A 17,619-nucleotide genomic window follows, 5' to 3' on the forward strand; every position below is an offset into this window, starting at 1 on the left:
AACAAAAACGGTTTAACTCACTACAAATTATGGCTGCATTAAGTGAAAGCTATTTGTTTCACCCCACCACAGAGGTAATTAGCAGGCTATTTAGACAGTGCAGAGTAGCAACAAAATATCTTTATGATACAATTTAAACCATATATTGGAAGCAATGGGAAGAATATGGTTTTATGGTTGCAAAGCTGACTTAAAAGTTGTATTTAAGCTTAAACACGATGGAAGGCACAGACCCAGGACCCCACTGTCGCAGATGGCCACAGCCGCTGTTACTTTCATTTGCTCCAATGCGGCTCTGAGCATTCAGCCCTTCTGCACGGTTAAAAATACAGCAGCATCCACATACCCCCTCATACCTCATCCATGCTAATTTCATGTTTAAAACCCAAACTGCTAATGCCATTTCTACCCTGAAAAGGAAAAGAAGCAAACGATCATAGGGTGATCACAGCTGATACTATAACAGCTACCTAAAAATTTTCCAGCAGATGGGTTACGTGATGCTATCCAGGATGACAGACACAATAACACAAAGCTAAAGTAAGTGTTTGATCAAGTAAAAGCTCGTAGTGGATCTATCGGTTTTGCTGGTCAGACTGAAGACTTGGGAAAAAGCGTAGATCAGATTCACCGGTACAGTAAGATATACAATTTGATATTCGACAAGTGCAACAAGTACTGATGCTGCTCTCACAAGCCCCAAATACCGTAAAGGTTACGCATATAGGGAAGCATTATTCAAGGAAGTAAACGATGTGTAAAAAGAACATATATTGTTTGATGAGAAAAGGTTACGTTTCTTAGCTGACTACAAAATAAAAGTACAGCAGTTGAACGAAGTAGCTTTTCTTCTTAGTGCTTGAATAGTGAATTAATTGCCACACATTCAGTTATTACACTTCAGAGCAGCTGACAAATTTCTTTATTCGATTCCTCTTGCTTTCAATTCTGATCGAACCCGCTGCAGATACTCAGCATCAGGGTAACCAAAACTAGGAGAAGAAAAGAATTGTTCAGGCTACTTCTGCAGTGAAGCAGCTGACAGCTCTACAGAACCTTCCCATCAAAATCTCTTAAAACACAAATTTTATGCACTTACTTCTTACTCTGACAACAGACCCTACTTTACAGATCAGAGAGGTGGTACAGACAGGGTAAAGCTAAAAACTTAGGAAAAGGAGCTGCCGAACTTGGTTGTCCAAACTGACACTAAGAACTTGGTTTTCAAAGCTGCCTGCTGTCTCACTTGAAAATGATAGGGTGCTTGGGTATGCACCTTTCTAAAAATCATACCTGAAGTGTACCCAAGTGGGCATTCAAAACACAAATATAATGGCACCTCTGGATATAAGCAGCGCATCACCAAAAGTGTGTGTGAAGGAAGGGATAACTAGGGAGAGCATCTGGGCAGAGTGGAGAATAAAGTAAACCCAATACTTTTTGCTCTTTTATGGTCCTAGCCCAGGAAGGAGGATCTAGACACCAATCTTTAGAACTTGCAGAAAGACACCTGCCCCTGAGAGGCTGCAACAAGCTTCAAAGGACTGTTCCGAGCCTCCCTCTTGTCTCTGTAAGATTTTTTCCAGGAGCCAGCTTACTGATATAACCTGCAGTTAATCCTATGTTAAAGAAAGGTCGATTGCCTGTGCATCAAGGGGTGGGACGTAGTGATCCTGACCGGAAGACCATTATATGCTGAGGAATTAGTGATCCACGTAAGAGTTACCCTGGGCAGGCTCAGGCCTGCGCCCCGCTATGCCGCACCGTGCGGCATGGCCTTCAGGCCTCTGCTGTGCTGCGCCCATCCTGTGGCCGCCTGACGGACTCGGCCAGCTCCATCTACTAAGTGCTGCGGGCAGCTCCCACATGGTACTGGTGATTATGCCACCTGCGTGTCCTTCCCTTTATCTAGAAGTGCAGCAAGCCCTCAAGAAATGCTGAATAGACTTCTCTTCTACTAAGAAAATCCTGTAATAGCTCGAACAACCAAAACGTGGTAACCCTTTCTACGGACGGGATCAGCATGGCATCCTGTGCTCTGATCGGAGGCCCACCAAATGCTGCGCAACTCGGGGTTCCTTCCTATCTAAAAGGACATAACCATATCTATACTGCAATCTCTCTCTTCTTGCTGTTAGCTTTAATGAGTAGAATTTTAAATCATATTCTACAGAGTCTGAGCGCCATCTTTGCTGGGATCATAATGGACCAGCACCTCCTGGTGCAAAACAGCAGGTAACAGAAGAGGCTGAGATCAGAATTCCAACCTTAGCTGCTATCAAGAGCTCGCTGTCCTGTCCTGTACTAGAACTAGTTTCTCATCAGAGTAGTTATTAACTGGGTAGGTACTTTACACAACTCACTGGTGAATGAGTGGCCTGAGGGGCAACAGAAGACTAAGCTCATCCTTGTTCCAACTGTCCAAATGGGTGAAGGCAATTCAAGTCTGGACCCATGGAGCATTCCACAATCACCTTGTTAGTGACGAACCAGGACAGATACTTTAGATTTGCCAACGGCTTGCACCGCTATAAAAAATCTGAAAGCTCTAATGTGGAGAATATTCAGGGTAGCCTTCCTGCCACATGTGAGTAGCAATAAAATTACATAAAGAGAAGACTACTTACCTGGTAGGTCCTCCAGTCCTGGAGGTCTTGTGATGAATATCATTCCACGTGATAACACCTTGTGCGCCAGTAGTACGTGACTGCCCCACTGTGAAAATCAATTTTTGCTCAAAGGCTCTTCCAAGGAGCTGCAGAATTTCTCGCCCTTCCTTATTGTCAGGTAAATATGCTGTTCGACAAGTTGCACTATAAGGTTTCCCTGGATTTGGATGGTTGCTCTGTTTTGTAGAAAAACAAAACAAAACGAAACCACGTTGTATACCACAAATGCTTTGAAAGTGTGAAAATCACACATCCCAGCTTTTGCAATACTTTTTATCCTGTCTTTGATTCAGAGGACATAGCACGACTGATGACTGACTTTGAGGTGTTTTTTTCCTCATTAGGCAATTTCTTTCACATAAGTTTCATTCACATTTTCTTGTCATCAATCATGCATCCATTGTTAAATTTGGTTTTTCCTCTTTGCTCTCTCAAATGCATGTCACCCCACCCCTGACTTTGTCATTTATCCCATTTTCAGTCCTAGTCATGACTCTAAGCACATAACGTAAGCTGATTTCTCACCTGGAAAGCTTACAAGCCAGCCCGCTATTCATTTTTGTCCACTAGTGTCAGCAGCTAGGAGAATGCCTCAGAGAATCCTCATTATACTCGCAAAATTTTGTTTACATGATATCACTCTATAGATTTCAGTTCAGTTATTCCCAATGTACAAATTAAAGACAGGTAGCTCTGTGCTGGTGCATATAAAATGGAGGACTACCATTTGACTATCTAATTCCTACTATATTAGTTAATTGCACCCAAAAATACTGATTTAAACACTTGCAGATTTGTACAGAACAGAAAAATGTCTCTCCTGGACGTGCATTAAAATGATGGAAAAATAGTTAATTTTATATTCAATATTGGCTTTGTTGTGGGAAAAATGTCTTTTATGAATCTTTAAATATACTTACAGTTTGAATACCACCGTGCATACTGTATGTAATCTCAATAGTACCACAATAGGGATAACCAGGGAGAGATGAAGACACCGTTCTAGTTGACATTGTTCCCTCTGGTTGGTCTCCTTTCACGAGTCCATAGACGGCATTACAAACAGGACAAGTTTGCTTATAAGTCATGGCCTCGTTGATGCAACTTTTGCAAAACGCATGATTGCACTTTCTCAGTGTTTCTTTATTATTAATTCTGTCCATGCAAATCGGACAAATATCTTCATCGTCTTCTGTCTTTGTTGCCTTAGCCTGTCCTTCGGAAGAAAGATTATTCTTTTGCCTGCCATGGTATTTCTTCTGTGATGCTCCTGTAGCTTCTTGATAGCCGAGATCAGAGCACAGTGGTGTCCTATTTTTAGTTTGTGTTGAGTCTTCAATGTTAAGAAGGTTCATAATGTGCTTTTCAGCAGCATAAAGATGGTTTGGTAAACCACTTAAGATGAATTTGTCTTCCTTCTTCTTAAGTTTCACATGCAGATCTTCCAGTTGTTTTCCATTAAGTAGCATGTTTAATCTTTTCTTCTGATCTTCTGAAAGCTTCGAGCTGATGAGCTTTTCTCTTAACATTGCAAAGGCATTCTGAAATGCATTGATGAAACTTTCAGCAGCATGTGAAGACATATCAGAAGTTTTGATCCTGGGCCTAAATATTATGAGCATCTTCTCGCCATATGAACTGTCTTTCTTTTCTATTACCGTATCAAATTTGTCTTTAATGTCTTCAATTTCTTTGCTTAATATTGTTTCCAACAATTTAAACACATAAGCATCAACTTCAATTCCATTCCTGTATTTGTACAGTTCAGATGATATTTTCATATTCTTTTCAGCTTGGCTGTTCTCACCTTCCTCTGCTAGAAATTTTTTGGCAGCTAAAATCTCACTGGCTGGACCACGGAGTAGCAGTTGATTCCCTTCCTCTTTGGCAAGAAGATTACTAAACCTAGCATTTAACTTCATTATTGTCGTATTTAATGTGTGACTGTTTGCTACGGGAATTTTTTCCTGTTTCAGATCTTCTACACTTTTCTGAAAAGTTCTGATAAAAAAATCATTAGCTCTTTGTATTGACGCAGGACTTTTACCAGAAATTAAGCATAGTGACGTGGTTCCATTGTCATGATCTTTATTTCTTATACGCACTCCAAAACGTTCACGTAGTTCTTTGATTTGTTCTTTGCAGGTATGACTGAAATATTCATAGAGAGCTGACAAAACTGTAAGCTCATTCGTTTCTTCAGTATTCAGACAATTTTCATCTTTCAAACCATTCTTACTTTCAGAATGTGAAAAATCATGGTTTGGGTCATTGCCTGCAAGGATATCCTTAAAGTAGTGATAAGCTTTTTCAATATCTGTAAAATCTCCTGTCAGTTTCTCAGAGCCATCAATATCAGGATTTCCTTCTCTTTTTATATTTGGACATATAACGGTAATTTTCTGCCTTTGCTGTTCAGTGAACATACGGGTATTCAAAGTTGCAGATACTGTAAGAAATATCTAAAGAGAAGACAAGAAGATTATCAATAGTTTTTTTCTAAGGTTCTCTGCTTGCTGCTTCTATATTTTGAGTAAGGAAAAGCTCTGTAAATCTCAGTAGGGGCAGATTACTACAGATGCATTTGCACACTGTTTCTTTTATGTCATGTATACTGACATTACACACACGTAAGTAAAGCAATCTGCTTCTAAGTCAGCAGCAAAAATGAAATTTGTTAATGTCATCAGCACTGCAGGAACAGAGACAATAACTTTCCTACTTAGTTTGCGACTGTGACCAGCACCCTCTGCTTCTGACCTCTCCTAATATCATTAGCATAAGTAACACCGCTTTATAAGGCAAACAGCCATTCTTTGTGACCCAGCTGGTCACATATTAGTCCCTTTTCCCCTCGCTATCAGGCCCTGAAGGTCCTGCACACCAAGTAGACAAAGCAAACAGATTTCTTCTTCCCCTCCCTATCATCCTCAAGGTTCCTGGGCACCCAGCCGACTACTCCCCTCCTTACCGGCCTTGAAGCTCCCAGGCACTCTGCCAACCAGGTGGTGCTGATCCCATCACAGAACAGGGAAGCATAACAGCACACAGAGCACTGTATATCAAATCAAGCAGTTACAAGTCCTGAGTGGGAACCTGGACCGCAACTGGTGCTGGACAGTGAGACCCGTGATCCCCCAGCGGCCAGGGACACCTCCACTGTCCTCTGCTTCCTCCGAGGACTGAGTCAATGACTCGTATTCTGTGTTTTTCAAGTCTAGATGACGATTGTTACATTGATACGCAAGCCAAGTATTAAGATTTGACCCGATCTACAGACGGTCTAGGTGACAAGAAACCATAAGCTAAGCTGTGCTATTAAATTCTGTGCTACGCTACTTATAAAACTGTACTACACTGATTCTGCTTGTAGAAATCCTGTGCTATTCTGCTCATTAATTCTATGCTATGCTAATCATAAAATCCTGTTAAAAAAAGAAAAAGCTTTAATGGCACTACAACTTAGTGCCATCATCATTCTGCCAAGGAACCCCAAAAGAACCGGTCTGTCCCCTTAGTGTCGGGTGACAGAGACACAACATCTTTTAACCGCACACATAAGTTATGCTACATTGTTCTTTCATTATATTAGACTTCCTAGTTTTCTCTACTATCTTTCTTTAAAAACTTCCCAAAAGTCATGCTTTAGTAACTCAGGATTAAGGCAGAAAACAGGATTCTGAAAAATAATAACAAACAGGTTGACATCTCTACTTTGCACAGACAGAAGGATAGGGAAATTTGCAGTACACTGCTACAGATGTCAAATAACCAATATGTTAGCACGTGCTATACCGCAAAACAGAGTAAACCCTCTGGGCCAGGTATCAGCGCCTCGGTAGAGCCACATCCACGTCATGTAACATGTAGCCTGGCTGTACCCTGTGTCCCTAACACACAGCCGATCTTTTCTTCCCTGCATAACTTTTAGTTCAATGTGTCTGAAATAATGTTTGTTGTGCTACGTCCCATCAGAGCAGATTTTTTTAACACCGGGGTAAGGGATGGAAGTAATTAGGGCTGTTGGAAGGTGCAAAACATGCTGAAATAGTGTTAGAGGTCTGCGTAGCAGGAAGGGATTCAAACCTCATATAATTTTTCCACCTTTTGGGAGCAGTCCTTGGTGCATACTGTCCCCCGAAACCTGCCAGGACGTGGTGGTTGGCACATGCCAAAGCCATGCTGGAGAACATGCTGCCTGTTAACGCGTGTGGGTGACCTGTGGTCCAGCACTCAAAAATCGCTCCCTGCCCCCACTGTATTGACTAAGGTAACGTAACTGATATTTGCTTGGCATGAAATATTGAAGTGCAACATAAAGCAACGCAAAGGACTTGTGGAGCTACAAGCGGGGTGGGTAAGGAGTGACGCTGCTTGTTACCGCTGCTCTACCTTTTTGGTAATGACTTCTCTTGCCATGTCTCCATGGCCTTGGGCTGCCTGCTGCTCCTGCGGAGGCGGTGAGGAGCCAGGAGGGACGAAGTCGCTGGGGGAGGCCTGCTCTGCAAACCGGCCCTTGCTCGGGTCCCCTTCTCCCGGCTGGATGACAATCTTCAGGCATCTGGCACCGATTTCCAAGACGTGATCCGTGCGGGATTCCACGTTCTTCTTATCTGCAGTGATTTGGGGACAGGCAGGCTGATAAAGTTACCTGAAAACTCGATGGCTACAAGCAGCCACGGAGACCACCTGCCCTTCGCCCGCCCAGGGGCACAAGATGGTGCCCTCGGCGGCCATTTCCCGCCCCCTCGCAGGGCTGCGGGACCTCCGCGCGGACAGCGTCCGCCGCGGCGGCTGGGGCTCGGCCTCTTCCCGCTCACCCCCTCAGCGCCGGCCACAGGGCCGCGCCGAGCCGCGGGCCCCCGCCGCCCGCCCCAGCCCCTCTCCCCCGTCCCCGTACCTCGCTCCTGCTGGAAGTGCACCCAGTAGGTGCCGGGCTCGGGGCCCGCCCGCACCTCGCACTCGCCGCCCCCCGACCGCTTCCCTGACTGGAAGTAGCTCTGGAGCTTGAGCAGCGGCTTCTCGCCGGCCTCGGGCGCGGGGCAGAGCCGCACCAGCAGCGGCGCCGCCGCCATGATCCCTGCCGCTGCCCGCTTTCGCTTTCGTTTCCCGCTCCGCCGCTCGGGGCCGCGGTTCCCCGCCCCGGGCCCCGCTCCAGCTCCCGGCGCTGAGGGGGAGACGGCGGAGCCGCGCAGCGCCGGTTAATGGGGATCTTCCAGGTAACAGAGCGGGGCTGGGGCGGGGGGGGGGGGGGCGAGGGGCCGGGGCTGGCGCCCGTCCCGCCACGGGGCGGCCCTTGGCGGGGCAGCAGCTCCCTCACGGGCCCGGGGAGCCGCGGCTGGAAGTGCCCCGGTGCCGCAGGCCAGGACGGGCCCGCCGGGGCTTAACGCACTCCGCTGCCGAGGCCGTTTGGGCACCGGCGGCGGGGGGGGAACCCGAAAAGCGTTGTCCTCTGGCCTGGCGCTGGGGTGAGGTGAAATTTCCTGGCTTCTCACGGGTCAGCTGGAGCCGGAGGGAGCTGTGGGTGACTTGAGCCGCGGTGCTCCGGTCAGGGTCGTTTCAGCTCTGAAGAGCATTTTAAATATTAGAAAACTTCATGCGAAGTACGAATACTGCTGCCGGTTTTGCTCGCAACAGAACCGCTCCTGCGGGAGCGCAGCCCGTCAGGCAGTAACGTGAGTTTTCTCTTTCTTGTTTTTTTTTTGCAATAGAGTTACAGTCCAGGGACCTCGAAAGAGAAGAGCAGTTTAGGTAAGCCTCTCATTTAGCCATCTGCAAAGTGTGTTGCTGTATTTAAGTTGAAAATTGCCAGCGACAGCCAGCAAACTGGAAAACATTGACGTGGGATAGCCAAAAGCAACCTGAAATGTATGCATTGGACGTGGTTATGGACTGACGTTATCATTGATTACTTCAACAGGATTTGCTTGCATTTCTCTTAAAAATAAGAGCTCAGAAGTGTTTCGATGAATCAGTGTGTATACCTTATACATGCCAAACATTAGACTTTTTACAAGTAGGTAGCATACCCTGGAGGAAAGTTTGATTAAACTCATACAAACTGATTTACGCTAATTAACGTAACTACTGCATATAGTACTGCTGACATCTGCCAGGAGAGGGCTGTATAGCTACAGTGATAGTATAAAAACTGCCCCACTCTTTACCGTTGTTTTTGTACCCTAAAAAAAGTGGTTTAAAAAGCCCTTCTGAATTCATAAGGTTTTTACAAAGAAAGAACTTGCTTGCGGGCTTTAACTGCAGACCGAAGAAGAGCCACAGAATTAAAGACAAAGCTCAGCATAAGATCTCCGTGGCACGGTTAAATGATCATATCGGCAAGTGTTCCTCTGCCGGCGTGGCTGTGAGTCGCTGACTCTGCAAAGGCCTGCGGTACTCACCCTTGGACCTTGCTGGAAACCAGTAACAAACTGCTAAGAATGGCCTGGAGAGGGCAGAGGCAGGCTTCAGCCCTCTCAGCAAAACAAGCGGAGGGGGGGAGAAGTGGTGTTTTCTGCTTTTACAAGCATTTTGAAGCCCTGATTATGGCGTGGCTTTTCACATTTGCTTTCTCAGCTGGAGTTTCAGCGGCAAATGCAGCACAGCATTGCAGTGGCACTGCCGCCAGTTAACACAGCCCTGTAACAGCATCTGTTTCAGACGTTCCTCTCACACTTGTCTGCTCCTTTTTCTTCCTTCTCACCATTTATTCTCAGTCCATTCAGTTGTGCTGCTGCATCAGTCTTTGAGGTTGGTGCTCTAAATCAAATTAAGTTTTGTGGTGCAGTTTGTTTTGTTGTTTTGTTTTTTTTAATTTGGATTATGTCACTGGTTCATTTAAGACTATGTCCCTGACAATGGTTAGTTGTGTCAGCCTAATGGTGGGGAGAATAAACAGTAGGAGAGAGAGAGAGAGAAGAACAAGTAGCAGGAAGAGACACATCTTAACCAAGCTTCCTCCTCAGGTAAACAGTAAGGCAAACCCAAACCCTCAAGTCACCACAGGCTCAGTGATTTTGTTGTTGTCATTGTTTAGTGCCTTTGGAGGAAGAACAGGGTAAGAGAAGCGATCAGCCGCTTCTAAGGAAAAGGTATTTGCCCAAGGGACCTGCAGGCTATATGCTGATAATCCCTCTGCTGAGAGGGCTCTGAGTGTTTGGGGGCTGTTTGGGGGCTCAGGGCACATTTCACCAGGTCTGACATCTGCCAGGTCAGAAGAAAATAATGTTGAAGACAGACTGCTTCAGAGGAGGGTGTGTGGTCTCTCTGAGGACACTGATCAACAGCTGGCCACTCCTGTGTCTGCCTGTGTTCAGTTACCAGAAGGGAGCTGGTTGTTGATTGAAAAGATGAAACTGAAAGTATTCACAGGCTTACAGGGAACAGTGGAAAGCATGACCGACTGTTTCTTGGAATCCAGGTCTGTTAAGCTCACAGAGCGCACTTGAACTTTTCACTTTCCTGAAACTCATACTGCTGTGATTCATGCGGCATTGGAAAGAAAGAAGAGAAAGTCTTGAGGAAGGGTGGGAAAGGAGCTACTAGGTGGGGAGGTTAATTTGAACAGAATGATGAACAACACCGAGGTCTTTCCTTACTTGGGCTTTCTAAGCCTATGAAAAGGGGAGGGAGAAGGTCAGACTATGCCAACAAATATTGGTAAGTAATGACAGTAGGATAAAATTGAGAGCTATAAACCACACTTCTATATAGAAAGCAATGTTTTGACAGTAGTATCTTGGATTTCACTTTATATTATTTTGTATCCTAGGGCCAAGCATGGTAATGGATGAGGACAGCTTGATGATCCCCATCAATAAAGATGCCTATGAAGTTCTTAAGAAAAGAGGGGAATGTCTAAGTAATCTCATTTACAAAAAGTTTGCTTGTATATTGACCTTCAAAAGTACAAAATGCACTACTGAGGTATACAGGAAAAAACTAAAACAAGGAATTGAAATTTGTGTTTGCAAGGATGATCTCGCAAGACACAAGGCCGATGCTTTGGTGAATGCAGCCAATGAATACCTAGAGCATAGAGGAGGCCTTGCCTTAGCCCTTGTGAATGCTGGAGGGCCAGAAATACAAGAGCAAAGCAATCTTTATATTCAAAGGCATGGAAAACTCACAGCTGGCAAAATAGCAGTGACAGGTGGAGGGAAGCTTCCTTGTGAGAAAATTATTCATGCAGTTGGTCCAAAGTGGACCTTTTATGAAAAGGAAAGATGTTGTCACCTACTTCGGGAAGCTATTATGAATGTTCTAAAGTACGTTAGTGCTCCAGAAAATGCTATAAAGTCTGTGGCTATCCCAGCAGTGAGTTCAGGTGTTTTTGGCTTCCCGCTCAGTTTGTGTGCTGAAGTGATTGTAATGGCTATAAAGGAATTTGTTGAGGCAAATCCACCAAGGTGTCTCAGGGAAATCCGCCTGGTGAACATTTATGAGCCTACAGTTGCAGAAATGAAGAAGGCCTGTGAAAAGTTTCTGGGTGATACCAGTTCACTTCAGGAAACTCTTTCAGCTTCACCAAGCCAGTCTTCATCTTTCATCAAACATGGAGGCATTCGCTTGCGCATCATACGAGGACTCATTGAAGAGCAGAAAGTAAGTCTGTCCCGTAATACGTTCAACATGGAGTTGCCTCCAAGTCTTTGCAGGATTTGGAGCCCGAGAGTTCAGAACACGTATTGTATTAGTCCACTAAATAGTGCTCTTCTTATCCTGATGAGAATTTACAAATGGTAAATAAATTATAGTGGCAAGGAGGTGTTTGGGTTTTTTTCTAAATGGGTATTAAACATTAGAATGTTTTTATTTCTTTTTTTGTATACATACTGTTATGGGATAATAGGAAGCAGCTAAAGATTGGATGACTAGTAATAATATATCCCCATGTTAATGTTTATCTTCTTATTATAACATCATGGGAGTTCACATTTTATCATGCATCCCCTAGAAGTCTGTTCTTATTTTTTGCCTTGCTTTTTTTCCTATAATTTATGTTCTCATAGGTGTCCCTACTGGAGTTATTCGGCAAACACTGAAAGAGCTGAAAATAACTTATACAGATGATGTGCACCTTACCTTTAAAAAGTGCATCATTTAAATGGATTCATTTAACTTTTTAGCTAGAGAATCTGATGCAAAGTACATGAGTTTAGTCATAGTAATCCAACAGAGCTCTTAGACTGGAAGCTACGTCACAGGAATGGCGTTTGCTTTCAGCAAATATTGTGTCTTAAAAAAATTTATAACTTTTATTTTAAAGAAGTATCTTAATTGAATAGGAAGTTCATATTTTTGAGGTGAGAGCAAAGGATCGCAAAGTTGACATTGTGGGGAATTTTATTAACCCTGTCTACAGCACTGAAAGATACCACATGCCTTCAAGACTATGAGGAAAATACGCTCCAAACTCTTGTATCTTTAGATAATCTTCAACATTTACAGTTAGAACAATTACTGCTGTCATGAGCATTCTATAAACAAGTGTTTTGCATTTTACATATTTAATTTGAAATATGGAAGACCTACTATGGGAATCTCCTGTTTCCACCGGGCACTGGAAGCAACCACAGCTTTGCAGTTCCCCTGCGTGCACTGACCCCGCTAGTTTGGTGACGAGTGCTCGCTACCCTAACACAGGGAGCGTCTGCGTGGGCTGGGACAACAGAGACAGCCATAGTTCTCTCCTGCTCATTGATAACTGGCTGCAGATTTGCATTTGATGAGGCGCATATGGGTCACTTCTATAGCTGCGGTAATAATTCTGTTGAATACACTCCGATGACTTGAACAGGTCTTATGTGCACTGAAAAAAAATGTATGCATTTACCGCCACTAGAAGGTGCATACTTCAATGTATTCCAGCGCTGCCCTTAGTAGTAGTAAGAGAACCTTTCAAACAGTTGATCTGCTGCAGTCAGGCTTTTTTAAAGGAATTGTTCCTAGAAAGAGTGCTATAGCAGCAAAGCTTGGAAAGAGTAAACTTGAAGTATACTGAAACTTTGCACTCTTTTCTTCCAGACTACAGCTATTGTTAATTCTGTGTCTCTGAATGGCGAGCTTTATCCTCCAGCTTCAAGAGGACTGCTGCAAAAAGCGGGTTCAGCTCTTCAGGATGAATTTGAGTCTCATCTTAGATGTTCTACGTCTTATAAGGAACTCATAGTAACAAAAGGGTACAATCTGCGCTGCGAGCTTGTGCTGCACGTTGTATGGCAGCAATACCGCCGCAGGGAGTTACCGTGTGAGGTGGTGATCAGTTAGATTGGATTTTAATTGATTTTCATGTTGAGTGATGTGAGGAGGACTAAACCACTTGTTTTTCCTGCAGGAATTAAAAGTTGCAGTGACGAGATGCCTGCATCGCATTCAGGACTTGCAGTCTCCCTCAATTTCTTTTCCAGCAAATGGGATTTGGTCATTAATGCTGCCTCTTGATACAGTGGCAGATATCATGATTGAACAGGTTTTAAATTTTGCCAGGGCACACCCTGAGAAGAAGATAGATGTGCAGGTTGTTGTTTGCCCAGATGACTTCAATGCCTATCAGGTAACAAATTTGTTGTTAACTACCAATAAGGAAAACCCCAAACTGTAGATATAGATTCCCGCAGATGACTAGAAATTAAGATAATCTGAATTCCGTACTACTTACAACATTTGTGAGCAGCAGGTCCCTTTATGAAACTATCTGTCTCACTAACAGGTATTATTAATCTTTACAAAACTTTATTTTCTCTTTGCTAAAGCTGAAGTCTTCACCCTGTGGTCTGATAGCAAGGGGAGGGAGCTCTGAAATGCCCATGACTACCAGCAAATTTATAAGAAAGAGTCTACTCTTAACTCATTAGGGAATAAGCTTATTCCTCCTTGGGAAATTTCTTTAACTATTTTTTTTTTTTCTACAAAGTTCCTAGGGCAAAAGACTATCAATTATACAACCTAACATGACAAAAGGGTTGCAGACAGACACTGGGTAATTTCAACTGCAGTGTGCCATTTCCCACCTTTTGAATATTTGGCCGATGTGATTAATACACAACTATTTTAGATAGCCATCTACAATAAAAGTAGAGTTTGCTTTTGTTCCCATTTAACTTCAACCATCCATTCTTTCAACAGGTGCAGGAACTAGGTGGAGGGGGGTTGGAACTGGATGATCTTTAAGGTCCCTTCCAACCCAAACCAGTCTATGATTCTGTGATTCTAAGATCAGATCCATGTTCTGTAACAGTCCCATACACTCCAAAGGAAGCTGTATGACAGCTATGTGCTCATCACTTAATCCCTTGATAATCAGGGCACAGCAGAAACTCTTTTTGCTGAAAAAAAGAAGGAAAGGCAATTTGCCAGATGCCAAATCCACTACCTAGCAGAGCAGCGCTTCTCAGAGGCTTTCCGGGGGCGATCGTGAAGGGGAGCTTTGGGGTAAAGGCAGGAGAACAGTCTGGATCTTAAAACTGAGTAAGGATTCATCAGCATTAAACCGCAAGAAATTAACACCTTTATCTACTGTGGTTCCATGAATTCTGGATATGCCACAAGGAGTTGGTAAAGGTGCCACTCAGTGTGTAAGCTGTCTTACCTTAGGAGACGGAGAAGGACAGGAATGCATGTGATATTGTCAGGAATAACATTTTGGGAAAAGCTGACAAATGTCAGCTGTTAACAATTTCAGAATGGGGGGCGGGTGGTGTAACTACAGCTGTAAACTGCTTATCTAACAGGGTTTTGAAGGGACAAATTGCGTATTTGACAACAGAGACTGCAAACTGCTCCGCAACTTTTCTCTTTCAAGGTTTTCCAGAGAAAAATTTATTTGGCAGCACACAAACTGGAAAAGAAGCAATATTACTACAGAAGTGATCATTTGAGTAAGTAATGAAGAGAAGGGGCATTTCAAGTAAATGAGCACTCCAGATTTGAGAATCTGAAATCACATTCCTTTAGACAGAACTTCGTATTTGCATATGTGTCTTGGGGAGAGGGGGAGGCAAAAATGTGTGAGTGCTTTGCATTTTTACATGAATAGGAATGGAACTGGATAGTCCCTTATAAGATTTTTCAAACATAAAAATTGTCAGTGCCTAACCTGTTGGAAGTCATTTAGCAGAAGGCAAATAAATTCTGCATGTGTGTTATTTTTTTTCCTGGAAACCTTACTCCCTGGTATCTAATCTCTTTTTTTTTTGAGCATACCAGATGAGTAGTGTGTTTCTTGCACTGTATATCTTGGATTATGTATAGGAATTTGTGACAGCACTTGAAAGCGCTTCACTCTTCCAATGCACTTGTATTAAAAAAAAAAAAAAAAAAAAAAATCTTTCTTCCAGGTATAGAGTCAAGCAGTCCAAGCATAAAAGAGACTGCAAATAATGAAGTAGCTATTGAACTTAAAGGGAACACATGTACAGCATTGGAAGCAGCAGAATCATGGATCCAAAGTGTGGTACAAATTCAGGAAAGTCACCGTGCTATTATTGAAAACAACTACATTTTTAGCCTCGGTAAAAATGAGTTTGCAGAACTGTCTCAAGAGCAGCATTCTAGCGTACGTGTATCGGAAGAAGTGCGAGGTGGAAAAGCAAGACTGGAATTTCAGGGCCCCCCTGATGCTGTGACTGATGCAGTGCTCGCAGCTGAAAAATTACTGCTTCGCATGCAAGAGAAGACTACAGCCAAACAAGAGGAACTGCTGTACTTAATGGGTATGTAAAATAAATAAGTGACCAATTAAGTAAATAAGTGCCTAAATAAGGTCACGTATGAAGCAACATATATCTGTATATTGCTGAGAGTGGACAGATGTGCGTTCAGTTCACACACATACTGTGCATTGCTTTAATTACCGATATTACTGTAAAATAGTACTTTTATCATACGAGCCCCTGAAAGAGCCTTTGTTAGCTTCGGTTACTCACTTGGCAATACTCCCAGCAGGGCAGAGTTTACACAGGGGCTGCCCGTCGTCGTACAGCCAGCTGTAACGCTGGCTTCCTCCAGGACAGCTTCACTTTAAAGCCTGGCCACTGGAGACTTACAAAATTTGCACTTTAATTAACACATACCTTTGCGGAGCACTTTTGCTAGCTGCAGCTGGACCGCTGTTGCAGGACCTGCCAGAGGCCCCGACTTTCACCAACAGTGGATAGAACTGGTGGCATTACAAAAAGCTACCGAGTGACCCATTTTCCCTTGTGTTTGCATACTCATTCAATATAGATACCGTTATATGAAAGCTGGGCTGTGGAGGGATGTAACGGAGAAGATAAATTGCTTTTCTGTGATCCTCTCTCTCTCTCTCTCTCTCTCTCTCTCTCTCTCGTTTCTTTAATAAATGTAGAAAAAGTGAATACTTTTTTTTATCTATCTATCTATCTATCTATCTCAATCCCTCTCAATATTAGCCTCTGGCATTACTTTGAAGTGTATCTAACATTCTTTGTTCTTAACTAAACTACCAAACGAAAGTATTGGATCCCTCCTCCTTGCCTTTGCTTCAGATATGATGATATATGAAAATTTTACTCCTTCATTTGTATCCAGCCCAACCAGAAGCAGGTCAGCTTTCGGAAGGACATCTTGACAGGACAAATACTACTAAATACATCCAGATTTCACTGGTGGAATCACACCTTCAGGAGTTTAAAGACAGACAGAAACAGTTTGAAAAATCTGGACTTTGTGTTCTCAAGGTAAAGAGGGTATTCATGGAAAAACTAAATCTCAGCTGATGTATTTGAACTAACATGTTTAACATATGCTTAAAAAACTCAGATGAACTATTTCAATGTATTGCTTCTAAAAATTAAGATCAAATCAGCCTCATCCTTAAAATAGATGTAGTCTATTATAGATGTAATAAAAAGTATTTTAAACATAATGCAAATGATCGCTTAAAAATTGTGGTTAAATTCTGAGAAATCCTTTTAACTGTATTGTATATTCTGTCACTTACTTGATGCTTCAAATGTTCCTTTATAGGACTCTAGAGAAATATGAGATTGGTATGCTAGAATGAGTAGAATTTCTGTGGATCAGCTGCACGCTTCGCATACCTTACCCGCTACGTGGTCAGTGCACATAAGATAAATCAAAGGGTCTTACACTGAAGAACGTAGCCTGAACAAGAGCGCTCATGGCTTTCACGGATATTGGTCTCCGTTTGCTTAAACTACACTATTATTTATGTTACAGATTGAAAAGATACATAATCCTCTTTTGTCTGCTGCATTCCAACAAATGAAAAAAAAAATAGAAGAAAAACAAGGTACCTCCAATGTAACCCACAAGTTGTACCAGCAGGTGCCTGCTCAGTTCTGTAGCTCGGTGTGCCAAACTGGATTTCACAGGATGTATTCGCCACCAACAGGTAATAACTTGCTCTGGCGTCTTTAATCAAAATGAAGAGTGACTGACTACTAAAGTTGGATTAAAATCAGAAAAAATGGCATTCCTAAACAAGAAGTGTTTCTTACCTGCATTTAGAGTCAACTCAGCTTACTTTTTTATCTACAGTAAGATTTTCCTGGTTTTCCTTCCTGATACTGCGGGGTCAGTAAGGCTCTGGGAGGATAAGCCTGGATCCTCGCCTAGCCCAGACACTGTTGACAGAATTGCTGATACACACATAATGCCACGTCCGAGTTTTATGTTGTTGTATCACTCTTTAAAGAAAGCCAACATCCTTATTTACTTGCTGCAAACATGCATTCAGCCGCTTGATGCTTTCAAGCGTGTTCCAAGGAATCCCAGAACAGCTGAGGCGGGAAGGTGCTTCTGAAGGCCATCTAGCCTCACCCCCTGCTCAGATCGGGTGCGACCAGACAGCAGGTCATCTGGCTGAGCCGGCTGCCACTCAAACTAGAGTACACCTAGGAGGAAAGTTGGGGTGTCCATGAAATGTTGTAGTAGACAGCGTAGTAGACAGATCTTTTCAGAAATG

General features: G+C 43.2%; 2 protein-coding genes across 11 annotated transcripts in view; one reads left to right on the forward strand and one right to left on the reverse strand.

Moving 5' to 3' along the window:
• Positions 1–7,786, reverse strand: DTX3L (deltex E3 ubiquitin ligase 3L). Its single transcript, XM_082311974.1, has 5 exons — positions 7,570–7,786; positions 7,062–7,282; positions 3,590–5,131; positions 2,628–2,845; positions 1–992 (listed from the first exon to the last, which is right to left on the reverse strand). Exons 1-5 carry the CDS (start codon positions 7,742–7,744, stop codon positions 923–925), a joined length of 2,226 nt encoding a protein of 741 aa, XP_082168100.1. The 5' UTR covers positions 7,745–7,786; the 3' UTR covers positions 1–922.
• PARP9 (poly(ADP-ribose) polymerase family member 9) overlaps positions 7,778–17,619 on the forward strand; it is a 16,418-nt gene continuing 6,576 nt past the window's right edge. For 2 of the 10 annotated variants that reach the window (XM_082311965.1, XM_082311964.1), the window contains exons 1-9: positions 7,778–7,888; positions 8,381–8,420; positions 10,441–11,273; positions 12,696–12,923; positions 13,006–13,224; positions 14,473–14,548; positions 15,008–15,382; positions 16,221–16,369; positions 16,872–17,046. In XM_082311965.1, the coding sequence (XP_082168091.1) occupies positions 7,874–7,888; positions 8,381–8,420; positions 10,441–11,273; positions 12,696–12,923; positions 13,006–13,224; positions 14,473–14,548; positions 15,008–15,382; positions 16,221–16,369; positions 16,872–17,046 (2,110 nt within the window). In that variant the 5' untranslated portion in view covers positions 7,778–7,873. The other 8 variants (XM_082311966.1, XM_082311967.1, XM_082311972.1 and 5 more) reach the window with 8 other exon arrangements.

The sequence above is a fragment of the Platalea leucorodia genome (assembly GCF_965183815.1).
Source record: "Platalea leucorodia genome assembly, chromosome: 5".
NCBI classification, from domain to species: Eukaryota; Metazoa; Chordata; class Aves; order Pelecaniformes; family Threskiornithidae; genus Platalea; species Platalea leucorodia.

Bases quoted from the DNA above. Each gene is read 5' to 3' on its own strand.
- DTX3L (XM_082311974.1), bottom strand. From the start codon at position 7,744: ATGGCGGCGGCGCCGCTGCTGGTGCGGCTCTGCCCCGCGCCCGAGGCC. The intron at 7,283-7,569 runs GTACGGGGACGG...AAATCACTGCAG, and splicing joins GCACTTCCAGCAGGAGCGAG to ATAAGAAGAACGTGGAATCC. The intron at 993-2,627 runs GTAAGTAGTCTT...TTCTTCTCCTAG, and splicing joins AGGACTGGAGGACCTACCAG to TTTTGGTTACCCTGATGCTG.